Raw genomic sequence first — 12,634 nt, 5'->3', positions numbered from 1 at the left:
AAAAAAAAAAAAAAAAAAAAAGAATATAAAGTTTATTGCAATGTGTGTTTGAATATTGTGGACATTGAACATAATACATTATTCCTAAATAGTTTGATTTTAATACATTACTCCTAAATACTTTGATTTTACTAAAATCACTTAATATCTTCAAGAGAGAATAACATAATTTAAAGTCCCATGTTTCTCCTCAGAAAATAAGGATGGAAGCACATGCCAAGTTTGCAGTCCTTTGGCATCTAACAAGAGATCTCCACATAAATAAATCATCTTTTGCACGTTCTTTTGACAGGTCAGTTACATTTTATATTAAGATTTCACAGTCAGATATCTTAATGTTGTCTCTTTCCTTGAGTCTACTGTCTAGCTTGGCACGTGTAGGAGATAGCAATTTATAACTTTTATAAAGAAAACTTATTATTTTGAAAACTGTAAGCTGTATTAAAATGCATGGTATTTTTACTCACCAGATTTTTACTTCTTGGTTTTATATTACCCAGCTCCCCTTCCCTTCCTTGGACAGCTATTCATCATGTTCCTACTACGTGTCAGGCACCATTCTAGGTGCCAATGATAAAGCAATGGATACAGCTTTCTTGAGTCTATATTCATGTTTAGTGAAATTGCATATAAATAATAGATTGTGTGTTTCTCAAACAATTGTTTTCAAGCTTCTGCCTAAATTAGATTTATTAAAATCTATAGCTGAAAACACTAACAGATTCTTTCCATGAATCCAGAGAACTTGTAGCTGCCTAAGAGTGGTTTTGGTTTTTTTCTGGACTACATAGGTGACTTCAAATACCAGATCTACATTAAATTCCAAGCTGCCATTTATAGGTGAATTCACATATTGTCATAAGATAGTCTCACCAGCCGGTCTCATAGTGGTGGCCATGAGTCTGTGTTCGAGCTCAGTCAGATCAGTTGTGTGCTCTACTGAACATAATTTCAGCTGGTGCTTTTCAATGAACATTACCATTTTTAAGTGATCTGATATTGAACCACTACAATGTATCAAATATATTGAACATTTACTTTGTAAATAATCATCTCTAATTTGACAACTATCTTTCCTAATTTTAGAAGTAAGGGAATAGAGGTCAGGAAAAGTTGTTACTTGCATACAAAAGATTTGAATCTTGCTTTTCTGATTCCAAACCACATGTTCATACCTTTCACAGAAGATCTTTACTTGAATTAAGCGTATAGCTTTGACTCACAAAGAGAGTGTGAGCAGAGGAACATGGACCAACATGGAGTAATGTTGACTTGCAGAAGGCTCAGTTTCTGTTGCTGAAGCAAGACAAATTATATTTTTTTCTATTCTTCAGTACTAATCTTATAAAAGTAATGTATGCTTGTGAAATTTCAAAGCATAAGTATATTTTTAAAAGAGCAAAAAGTTTTTCCTTTCTTATATCTACTGAGAATGTTGGGATTAAGGTTATTAAAATGCTATGATTTATGCTGAAGCATAAATTTATGTAAAATTTATGTTGAAGTATGACTACTTCAAAATAGGAAACACAATTTATTTTAGAAAAGAGTGTGACAGTTAAGGTAGATGTTTGGTTCTTTGTTTTAATTATTTGTGTTTATTTTAGGTCACTGTTCATCATGTTAGATAGCCTTAACAGTCTTGATGGTTCTACTAGCTCTGTGGGACAAGCCTGGCTGAACCAAGTCCTACAAAGACATGATATTGCACGAGTTTTGGAACCATTGCTATTGCTCCTGCTTCATCCAAAAACTCAAAGAGTTTCAGTACAGCGCGTACAAGCAGAACGTTACTGGAATAAGGCTCCCTGTTATCCAGGAGAAGAGAGTGACAAGCATTTCATGCAAAATTTTGCCTGCAGCAATGGTGAATATCACATAGAAGTAGACAGCTTTATTTAGAATTATTAAAATAAAGTGATAAGTGAATACAACTGTAATTGGCAGAAGAATTGCATGTGAGATTTTCTCCATGGGCCTATTTTCTCCCTCCTCATATACTAGCAATGCCATGTGGACCATGTCAGAATATACTTCATCACTGACCATCTTAGAGGATGTGGATCTCTCAGTTGACTCAGGGTAGGAATCAGGCACAGCTCTGGTTAGAGGCATTCAGTTTTGATGGAAATACCTTTAGAGCTTAGTTAGTAATTCTGGTCCTACAAGGCTCTGTAGATACTTTGCTGGGAATTTATAGTAAACCTGTAATACACATTTTGCATTTCATCAGTCATTTTCCTCATCTTTCAAGAGAATAATAATGCCCAACTTTCAAGGTTTTATTACGACCATCAGATATAGTCATATTTGTGACATGCCCAAATATTCACTATTCCAACATTACTACAGAGTCCACACTTTATAAACTGTTGAGTGATGCCTTCTATACAGTGATAATGTCCCCTTGAATTAATTTATTTAAGGGACAAAAGACTCTCATCTATGTCATTTGTCTCTTGATGGATAACCCTGTGGGGTCAGTATTGAAAAGATGATTTTAGTAAGCAGGTCGTTGATGCCTAGAAGGCCATGGCTTTCTCAGAGTTCCATGGCTGGTAAGTGATGAAGCTGAAACCAAACTGTCATATACCTACTTCATCTCTAGTGTGTTCCTACAGAGGCTTGATTCCTCTCTCTGACTTCTTTTCCACTGCCTCTTCTGAGTCTTCAAAGAATTTGCATTACCCTGCATATTGCCAAAACATCATTGTGTTAATGCTTTATCTGACTGTGCTGAATTCTCACCTCCTCCCTGAGATCAGCACCAGACCTCATCAATGGTATTATGATTCTTTCCCTAAATTTGCTAGCATTTGCTGTGTAACACTTTGTATGGCACTAAGCCTTTCACCTTTTCTAAAAGAATGTCGTCATCATTGTATGCCCTCTAAAAAATACAGAAATGAATTATGTATTTGTGGTTTGCTGCTAATTTTAAACTCTTCAGAGAGTTTAGAAACAGCATAACTAAAATGAGATATTACACAGGAAGGAAAAATAAAATTTTTACCTGCAATAAAATGTAATTTTAATAGGAAAATATAAGTAGATGCTGACACTAATGATTAAAAATCTTGGTCAGTCTACATTTCTGCATTTCAAATATTTTAATGCATTTTGTATTTTTCTTCTTTTACTGTTTATCAGTGAGCCAAGTACAACTCATCACATTAAAAGGAAATGGAGAAAAGCCACTTACCATGGATGAAATAGAGAACTTTAGTCTCACCGTTAATCCATTAAGCGACAGACTTTCCCTCCTAAGTACAAGCAGTGAGACAATTCCAATGGTTGTGTCTGATTTTGATCTTCCAGACCAACAGATAGAAATACTTCAGAGTTCTGACTCAGGGTGTTCACAGTCCTCTGCTGGGGACAACTTGAGTTATGAAGTTGATTCTGAAACTGTGAATGCCCAAGAGGATTCCCAGATGCCAAAGGAAGGCTCCCCAGATGATGATGTTCAGCAGGTAGTGTTTGACCTGATATGTAAAGTTGTAAGTGGCCTTGAAGTGGAATCTGCATCAGTTACATCTCAATTAGAAATTGAAGCTATGCCCCCAAAGTGCAGTGGTGCAGATCCAGGTGAAGAGATGATTAAAATTGAAGATGACTCCAATCAACAGAGTCAGAATGCTTTGCTAAGTAATGAAAGTTGTCAATTTCTGTCTGTGTCTGCAGAGGGAGGCCATGAGTGTGTGGCAAATGGAATCTCCAGGAATAGCTCCTCACCTTGTATTTCAGGAACCGCACACACTCTTCATGATGGTTCTGTTGCTTCCATAGAAACCAAATCTAGACAGAGGAGTCACAGTAGTATTCAATTCAGCTTCAAAGAAAAATTATCAGAAAAAGTTTCAGAGAAGGAAACAATAGTTAAGGAGTCAGGTAAACAACCAGGAGCAAAACCTAAAGTAAAACTTGCCAGAAAAAAGGATGATGACAAGAAAAAATCTTCAAATGAAAAACTCAAACAAACCAGTGTATTCTTCAGTGATGGTCTGGATTTAGAGAACTGGTATAGCTGTGGAGAGGGAGACATTTCTGAAATTGAGAGTGACATGGGTTCTCCAGGATCTCGGAAATCTCCCATTTTCAACATTCATCCCCTCTATCAACATGTGCTCCTGTACCTCCAGTTGTATGATTCATCCAGGACTTTGTATGCTTTCTCTGCCATCAAAGCCATCTTGAAAACTAACCCTATAGCTTTTGTAAATGCCATTTCAACTACTAGTGTAAATAACGCATATACTCCTCAGTTGTCTCTCCTTCAGAATCTATTGGCTAGACACCGGATTTCTGTTATGGGCAAAGATTTTTATAGTCACATTCCAGTGGACTCAAATCATAATTTCCGGAGTTCTATGTACATAGAAATTCTTATTTCCCTCTGCTTATATTACATGCGTAGCCATTACCCAACTCATGTCAAGGTTACTCCACAAGATCTGATAGGCAATCGAAACATGCAGATGATGAGCATAGAAATTCTGACACTACTCTTTACTGAACTGGCAAAAGTAATAGAAAGTTCAGCAAAGGGTTTCCCTAGTTTTATTTCTGATATGTTATCTAAGTGCAAAGTTCAGAAAGTGATTCTTCATTGTTTGCTGTCATCTATCTTTAGTGCTCAGAAATGGCATAGTGAAAAAATGGCAGGTAAGAACATGGTTGCTGTGGAAGAAGGTTTCTCAGAGGATAGCCTTATTAATTTCTCAGAGGATGAAATTGATAATGGCAGCACGTTACAGTCACAACTTCTTAAGGTGCTTCAGAGACTGATTGTTCTAGAACACAGAGTAATGACTATTCCTGAAGAGAATGAAACAGGTTTTGATTTTGTTGTATCTGACTTGGAACACATTAGTCCCCATCAGCCCATGACTTCTCTTCAGTATTTGCATGCTCAGCCAATCACGTGTCAAGGCATGTTCCTCTGTGCGGTAATACGAGCTTTGCATCAACACTGTGCATGTAAGATGCACCCACAATGGATTGGTTTAATCACATCTACTCTGCCTTACATGGGAAAAGTTCTACAGAGAGTGGTTGTTTCTGTGACACTACAACTGTGCAGAAATCTAGATAATCTAATTCAGCAGTACAAATACGAAACAGGATTATCTGATAGTAGGTAAGAGGTGTTTTTTAACTTTATTGTTATTGACATTTTTCACATATGACTACTTAATGTCTGGAAAGTAGGTCACAACTTGAGTAAACTAGTGGTTTTCGGTAGGTTACAAATAGTATGTTATGTTCTACAAAAAAAGAAAATTTGGCTTGAGGAAGAGTATCAATAAAAGAATCTAGAATGGAAAGGGAAGAAAAATTTAAACAGACCTATTTTCTCCCAAGGTCTGAAATTAATTTTAATGCACTTCTTGCCTGAGCTGGCAAAACTAATAGGAATCTTAGGAAAAGGTTTCCCAGGTTTTATATTTTATCTAAGTGCAAATATATTTAAGACTGAAAATAATTTAAATTTACAAATCTTTTCCATGTAATTTTATTTCTTGTTTTAGATTTTCATGGTTTTGATCTGAGTCCCCATGCTCAAAGTCTGAAAAATTAGTTCAAGTAGACTGATGTCTTATTTTTCTTTAGAGTAACCTCAGTTTCTACATGTAAAATAATAAGAAAACTGCCTGTATTGTTTAATGTTAATATGCCTCCCATTTCCCAAAGCTAGAGATTCACTGGCCATTATTTGTTTATTTTGTGTAGAGTTCTGTAGCCAAAAGAACTCTAGTACATTTAGTCCAACTCACTTATTTTATAGATGCGGTAGTAAAAGCCTCTGATCTATTCTTTTAGCCATTTATTAATCTAGTATTTATTGCACATTTACTGTGTGCCTGACACATTGTATTTACTAGTGATAAAATTGAACTATGCTATCATAAAACTTGGATTTAAGTGAATGAACTTTATTTCAGGCCTCTGTGGATGGCATCAATTATTCCACCAGATATGATTCTTACTCTTTTGGAAGGGATTACAGCCATTATTCATTACTGTTTGTTGGATCCAACTACACAATATCACCAAGTAAGATTGTACATATATTTGAATCCTTTTGAAAGACTATGAGGTCTAATGAATTTCCATTTGTAAATCTAAGTAAGTAATAATATATTTCTTTTCCTCCACTGTTAATAGCTTTTGGTCAATGTAGACCAGAAACACTTGTTTGAAGCACGCAGTGGAATCCTCTCAATCCTTCATATGATCATGTCCTCTGTGACATTGCTTTGGAGCATACTGCATCAAGCTGATTCTTCAGAAAAGATGACTATTGCTGCATCTGCATCTGTTACCACTATTAATCTTGGAGCTACAAAGGTTAGACAATTAATATTTAATCTATAGAGCTCAAGAGTCTGTTTGAGAACCTTTCCAAAGATTATATTCAGAATATATGAATAATTTGTGTAGTATTTATAGGAACCTGCATAGATGAAGTAATTATCAAATAATTTTTGACATTTTTCTTAGGCTATGGATGACATATCACAGAATTAGCCCATTAAGTATATAATTCGTTAATTTTTTAAAGTAAATTTACAGAGTTGTGAACTCTGTAAATTTTTGAATACGTATTTTACCACAAAGATTCTTTGTGGCCGTTTCCACTTCCTCTTCCCATTCCTAATCCCAATCAACCACTAATCTGTTTTCTCCATATATTGATTTGCTCTTTCTGAAAAAGTTCATATAAATGGAATGATAACAATATTTGGTCTTTTGTGTCTAGCTTCTTTCAGGTGATTTAGGGTTTATTCATACTTTGTTCCTTTTTTTTTAGGACATTTTAAGTTGACATTTTAATATGCAAAGCCCTCCTGGAAAACAATTTAGCAATCTGTACAGAGAGCTTTAAAGGGTTCATAGTCTTTGACCTAGTAATCTGCTTTAGGAATGAATTCTAAGGTAATCGAAATTATGCAAAGATATATATACAAAGTGTTCGTTAAAGTATTATTTAATGGCAGAAGAAGAGAGTTCCTAAACAAGAAATTAAGGAATTTTTAAGTCATCCTTTTGGTGTTTCATTAAACAGGCAATAATAATCATGGTTTTGAAGAATTCTTATTGGATGGAGAAGGGCTCAAAAGCTTAGTGAAACAGGGATGTTACAAAATTGAACAAATAGCATATTTTCAATTATGTAAAAAGTAAATCTGCAGAAAAAGGAATAAAGAAAGTTTATATTTTATCAGTAATTATCTCAGGATGATAGGATTAATTATTTTTAAATTTTTTTCTCTTCCTTGCACTCTCATGTTTTCCAAATGCTGTGCCATGTCGAGTTGTCAAACTGACATCCTTCAGTAGCCTAATTTTACTCCTAAACCAGACCACCTGGATCAAGGATCCATGGGAACGCATACGGGATTGGGAGAAGGATAAGGATGGGAACCATTAGAACATTTAATCTAAGTTTTGATGCTTGGATTAAACTATACTTTTTAGGTTTTGTTTTACTTAAATAAAACATAAGGTATTGTATAATTATAGAATGCCTCACCTTTTTTTAAAGTACTCTATATCAAACTTAGTCGAATTTCATATATTGTGTTTTTCTAGTATCTTTTCACAGTGAATAGACTTGTATTTGGCAGATTCGTAGCTGTCATTTTATAGGATTTGTTTTTCTTTTAGAATTATAGTCATGGTGTAGCTCTTAATGTTATTAAAGTTTCCTCTCATGTTATTTAGGTAGTAAAATCTATAAGAACTATATTATTTCAAAGAAACTAAAAATGCAGTCTAGTTGTGAATGTTTTCATTGTTTTAAATTTCACTTTAATTTGCTTCAAATTGTTTTAGAACTTGAGACAACAGATTCTTGAATTGTTGGGCCCCATTTCAATGAATCATGGTGTTCATTTTATGGCTGCCATTGCATTTGTGTGGAATGAAAGAAGACAGAATAAAACAACCACCAGGACTAAGGTATGCATTTAGACATTTGGCGCTTTTTGTTTTTGCATTTGATGAGTACATGCTAATTTTCACCTCTCCATACATTGCAGTGGGGCTGGGGTAGATTGGAGTCTAAAGCAAAAGTTTTTTAACAGGGTTAGATAAATTATTGCCTTAATTTGTTTAAGTATTGATTAAAATTTGAGGTCAAGACCGTGCACAGTGGCTCACGCCTGTAATCCCAGCACTTTGGGAGGCCGAGGTGGACAGATCATGAGACCAGGAGTTTGAGACCAGCCTGGCCAACATAATGAAACCCCGTCTCTACTAAAAATACAAAAATTAGCCGGGCATGGTGGCATGCACCTGTAGCTACTCGAGAGGGTGAGGCAGGAGAAGCACTTCAACCTGGGAGGCAGAGGTTGTGGTGAGCTGAGATTGCGCCACTGCATTGCAGTCTGGGTAACAGAGTGAGATTCCATCTCAAAAAATAAATAAATAAATAAAAATAAAATTTGAGGTCAAATATAAAAGATGTTATGTGGCAAAAAAATTTAGTATGATGCTAAAACTAAGTAGAAATGGTAATATGGTACAGTATGTTTTTAAAGTGCTAGTCATTTAGGGTACAAAGCAAGGATATAGAGAAAAGTTTTCATCTTGACTATGATTTTTTATTATGTGATAGTTCAAATAGTTCATGTTTCTGAATATAATTCACAGTTTTTGTTTTTGTTTTTGTTTTTGTTTTTTACTTTTTTGGTAGAGATGAGGTCTCACTTTGCTATTGGTCTTATATATGTGAATTTTGTTGCTTTGAGTTTTGAAGCTCAAGAGAAATGCTCTATATTGGAAATAAATAATGGCACATTAGAGTAGTAAGGCTATTATATAACTTAGATTTATTTTAAAAATATGATTTTTCCACCTAAATTATATAACTTACATTTATTTAAAATTTGTTTTGATTTCACATTACATTTCTAAAGTAATCAAAATAAATATTCACACCCTATTACATTATTTTGCATGTGAAGATTCAGTAGTAGGTATCACTCACGTTGAAAATTAAAATCCTGGACTACTTAAAAGCAGTTAAGGACATGTGATTTAACATGGCATGTTGAAGCCAGGCATAGTGGCTCACAGCTCCCAGCACTTTGGGAGGCCAAGGTGGGAGGATTGCTTGAGGCCTGGAATTCAAGACCTCATGAGACCCTGTCTCTACAAAAATTTTTTTAAAAAATTAGCCAAGTGTGGTGGCATGTGCCTGTAGACCTAGCTACTCAGGAGGCTGAGGCAGAAGGATTATCAGGTATATTATAGCTGATAACATATAATTCACATAGAGCAATGCCTGGTACTGTACTTAATAATCACTCACAAATATTAGCTGTAATATTATTCCTCATATTTAAATAGAAATGGGGAGCCAAGGATTACCAGTCACATGAATAAAATCTCTAATGTGATAGACAAAGACTGAAACATCTAGATTTTAAAAAGTCAATGCAGATAACAGAAAAAAATGTAAATAATAATAATGTCCTTCAGTGTGTGAGACCGTGCAGTAGAAAGGGAGATTATAGGAAAGACCATTCCAAAAATTAAAATTTTTCATGGAGATTAAAAATTCTACAGCAGAAACAAAGCAATGTTTGTAGGAAGGTTGGAACAGAAAGTGGATACATACCAAAAGTAGAATATAAATTTAAAGATATGGAAAATAGGAGAAAGAGGTAAGAATATTAGGGGAGACCCAGTATCTTTCTGCAGAATTTAAAACAAGAGGCAAAAAATACAAAGAAACAATACAATAAAATTCCTTAGGAATGAAGTAAATATGTTTCCAGATTGCCTAGCGCTGTGAAAAGTGATGTGTGCAAAGATTAGCATGTTATTTCAGAGCACTGGCGATGAAGAGATGCTAAAATCTAAAGAAAGAATACTGGTCACACTCAAAAGAATGAAGATGAGATTTGTTAACAGCAACACTGGGAATATTGATTGGAAGCCAGTTTCAACCCATAATTCCGTCTCCAGCCAAACTGTCACGCAAAACATTTTCAGCTATGCAATGTCTCAACAACAGCAACCCAGAAAATTGCCATCAGTTCACTTTTTCTCAGCTACTGGAAGATGTAACTCCACCAGAGGAGGAATAAACCAAGAATTAAGAAGACAGGGGATCCAAAAAACAGGGGTTCCCACACAGAAGAGAGAGCAAGGGTAATCTCTGGGATAATGGTAACAGGAAAGATATCAAGGTGACACTCTGTAGCAAACCTAGAGAGTAGCAACCCAGGGTAGAATAAAAAGACATCTAACAGAAATGTCTCCAGGAATAAAAAGAGAAGAGAGGAAAGAAATGATACATGATTAATTACCTGAAGTATTTGAATATGTAATTAGAGATTTATAGTTGAAGCATTTAGGGATGAATTTTTGATAGGTACTGAGAAAATGAAGCAAACAAAAAAAGCAATTTATTAGCTCTAGGAAAAACAAAAAGTTGTGCCATAAAACCAATGCTAGTACAATACACAGTGCAGCCACACATAATCATGTGAACACTGGATATGGATTTAAATAAAAATATCATATAACAATGTTGGGAGGATAGGTAGAAAAGTGTAAGAGAGCTACATCTTTGTCTTCTAAAATAAGTGATGAATAGATAATATCTAAAATTGAAAATAAAATCAGGAAATAGGAAAAATGGCAGTGTATGTAATTAGACAAAATGGAAAAGAACTTAAAGAGTTGAGCATGGTTACTTAGGGGCGTGGTAAGGGATATGGGAAAACAGTGTTTTTTCTTACAAAGCTCATTGTTCTGTTTTAGTTTTTTGAGAGGATGTACATGTATTGATTAGAAAAAAAAATTGAGCCTGGGCAACTTAGGGAGACTCTGTCTTCACAAATAATTAAAAATTAGTTGGGCATGGTGGCATGCCTGTGGTTTCAGCTACTCAGGAGGCTGAAGCAGGAGGATCACTTAAACCCAAGAGGTTGAGGCTGCAGTAAACTGTAATTGAGCCACTGCACTCCAGACTTGATGACAGCAAGACCCTGTCTCAAAAATATATGTATATATATCTAAATAAAAGTAAAATTTGCCTAAAGCAGCCAAGGGACTTGAAGAGGTCTTTATATTAAATAGAGGCCAGGACTGGGTGCAGTGGCCGATGCCTGTAATCCTAGCACTTTGGGGTCAGCTATGGCAGGAGGATCACTCTGAGCGCAGGAGTTTAACACCAACTTGGGCAAAATAGCAAGACCTCATCTCTATTTTAAAAAATTTTTTAAAAGCCTGATGCGGGCCAAGATGGCCAAGAGAAGCCAGCACTGAAACACAGCTCCCAGCAAATGAGACACAGAGGGCTGGAGGACTTCACAGTTCCAAACAAGGTGCCGGGTTCTTTTCTGTGGGACAGATAGGGCTCTGAAAATAGGCCCAGGACAGGAGCTGCAGGGCAAGAGCCACCCAGGGGGGCAAATCAAGATGGGGTGGGCACATCCCTACCTGAAACATGCAGCCAGCTTGGAGGGTCGGAGGACTTAACCCCCTCAGTGTACCGTTTCAGGTCCTATGCTTGCCTCATCCCTCCTGCAGCCCACGGTCCAGAGGGGCCCTGCTAGATGGTGGGGCGCCATGGGTAATTGATGCAAATCTGAGCAGCTGCTACCATTGGGCTTGGCAAGTTGTCACAGGGACCTGGGCAGGAGTTCGGAGTAATGCCAGCGGGATGGACCATCCCACAGAGGGAGGCAGAGTTGAAAGCAGGGAAATAGGCCATAAGGCCGGCAGGCCTCACCCCCACAGAACTCAAACTGAAACCCTCGCTAGAGAGGTTGGCAGCAAATAGACCAGCTTGACCCCAACCATGAAGATTGAGCTCTGGGAGAGACACCATTGGGAAGGTGGTGCCAATCTCACCTGCAAACAAGCTCCAGGGAAGGACCACCCACCCGACAACCTGACTGAACCCGAGGGAGCCCAGCAATGTCCTCCACAGGCCAAAAAATATACAGCACCAACCTCAATAGAAGTCTGCTTAGAGACTTCTTCAGAAATCACCCACTTCAAAGATTAAAGGGAGATAAATCCACGAAGGTGGGAAAAAACCAGCACAAAAAGGATGAAACCACCAAAGAACAGAACACCTCTTCTCTCAGGGATCACAACTCCTCACCATCAAGGGAACAAAAAAAGAGAATGAATCTGATGAATTGACAGATGCAGGCTTCAGAAGGTGGGTAATAACAAACTTCTCTGAGTTAAACAACCATGTTCTAACCCAATGCAAAGAAACTAAGAACGTTGAAAAAAGGTTAGATGAAATGCTAACTAGAATAACCAGCTTAGAGAAGAACGTAAATGACTTGATGGAGCTGAAAAACACAGCACGAGAACTACGCTAGGCATACACAAGTTTCAACAGCAAAATCAATCAAGCAGAGACAGAAAATCAAATCAATGAAATAAAATGAGAAGGCAAGATTAGAGAAAAAAGGGTGAAAAGAAATGAACAAAGCCTCCAAGAACTGTGGGATTATGTGAAAAACCCTAATCTACGCTTGATCGGCACACCTGAATGTGATGGAGAGAATGAATCCAAGTTGGAAAACACTCTTCAAGATATTATCCAAGAGAACTTTCCCAACCTAACAAGGCAGGCCAACATTCAAATCCAGGA

The 12,634-nt window shown here is 36.5% G+C and overlaps 1 protein-coding gene across 1 annotated transcript in view; it reads left to right on the top strand.

Annotated features, from left to right (window-relative positions):
* DOP1A (DOP1 leucine zipper like protein A) overlaps window positions 1-12,634 on the top strand; it is a 98,886-nt gene that overhangs the window by 60,771 nt on the left and 25,481 nt on the right. The window contains exons 18-23 of the mRNA XM_037733963.1: window positions 195-292; window positions 1,608-1,867; window positions 3,151-5,140; window positions 5,946-6,057; window positions 6,169-6,351; window positions 7,840-7,969. Of these exons, the coding sequence (XP_037589891.1) occupies window positions 195-292; window positions 1,608-1,867; window positions 3,151-5,140; window positions 5,946-6,057; window positions 6,169-6,351; window positions 7,840-7,969 (2,773 nt within the window). The remainder of the gene's footprint in view (window positions 1-194; window positions 293-1,607; window positions 1,868-3,150; window positions 5,141-5,945; window positions 6,058-6,168; window positions 6,352-7,839; window positions 7,970-12,634) is intronic.

Source organism: Cebus imitator, unplaced genomic scaffold (genome assembly GCF_001604975.1).
Source record: "Cebus imitator isolate Cc_AM_T3 unplaced genomic scaffold, Cebus_imitator-1.0 Scaffold558, whole genome shotgun sequence".
NCBI lineage: Eukaryota > Metazoa > Chordata > Mammalia > Primates > Cebidae > Cebus > Cebus imitator.
The sequence above is the reverse complement of the archived record's forward strand: the minus strand, read 5'-3'. Positions and strand labels throughout refer to the sequence as shown.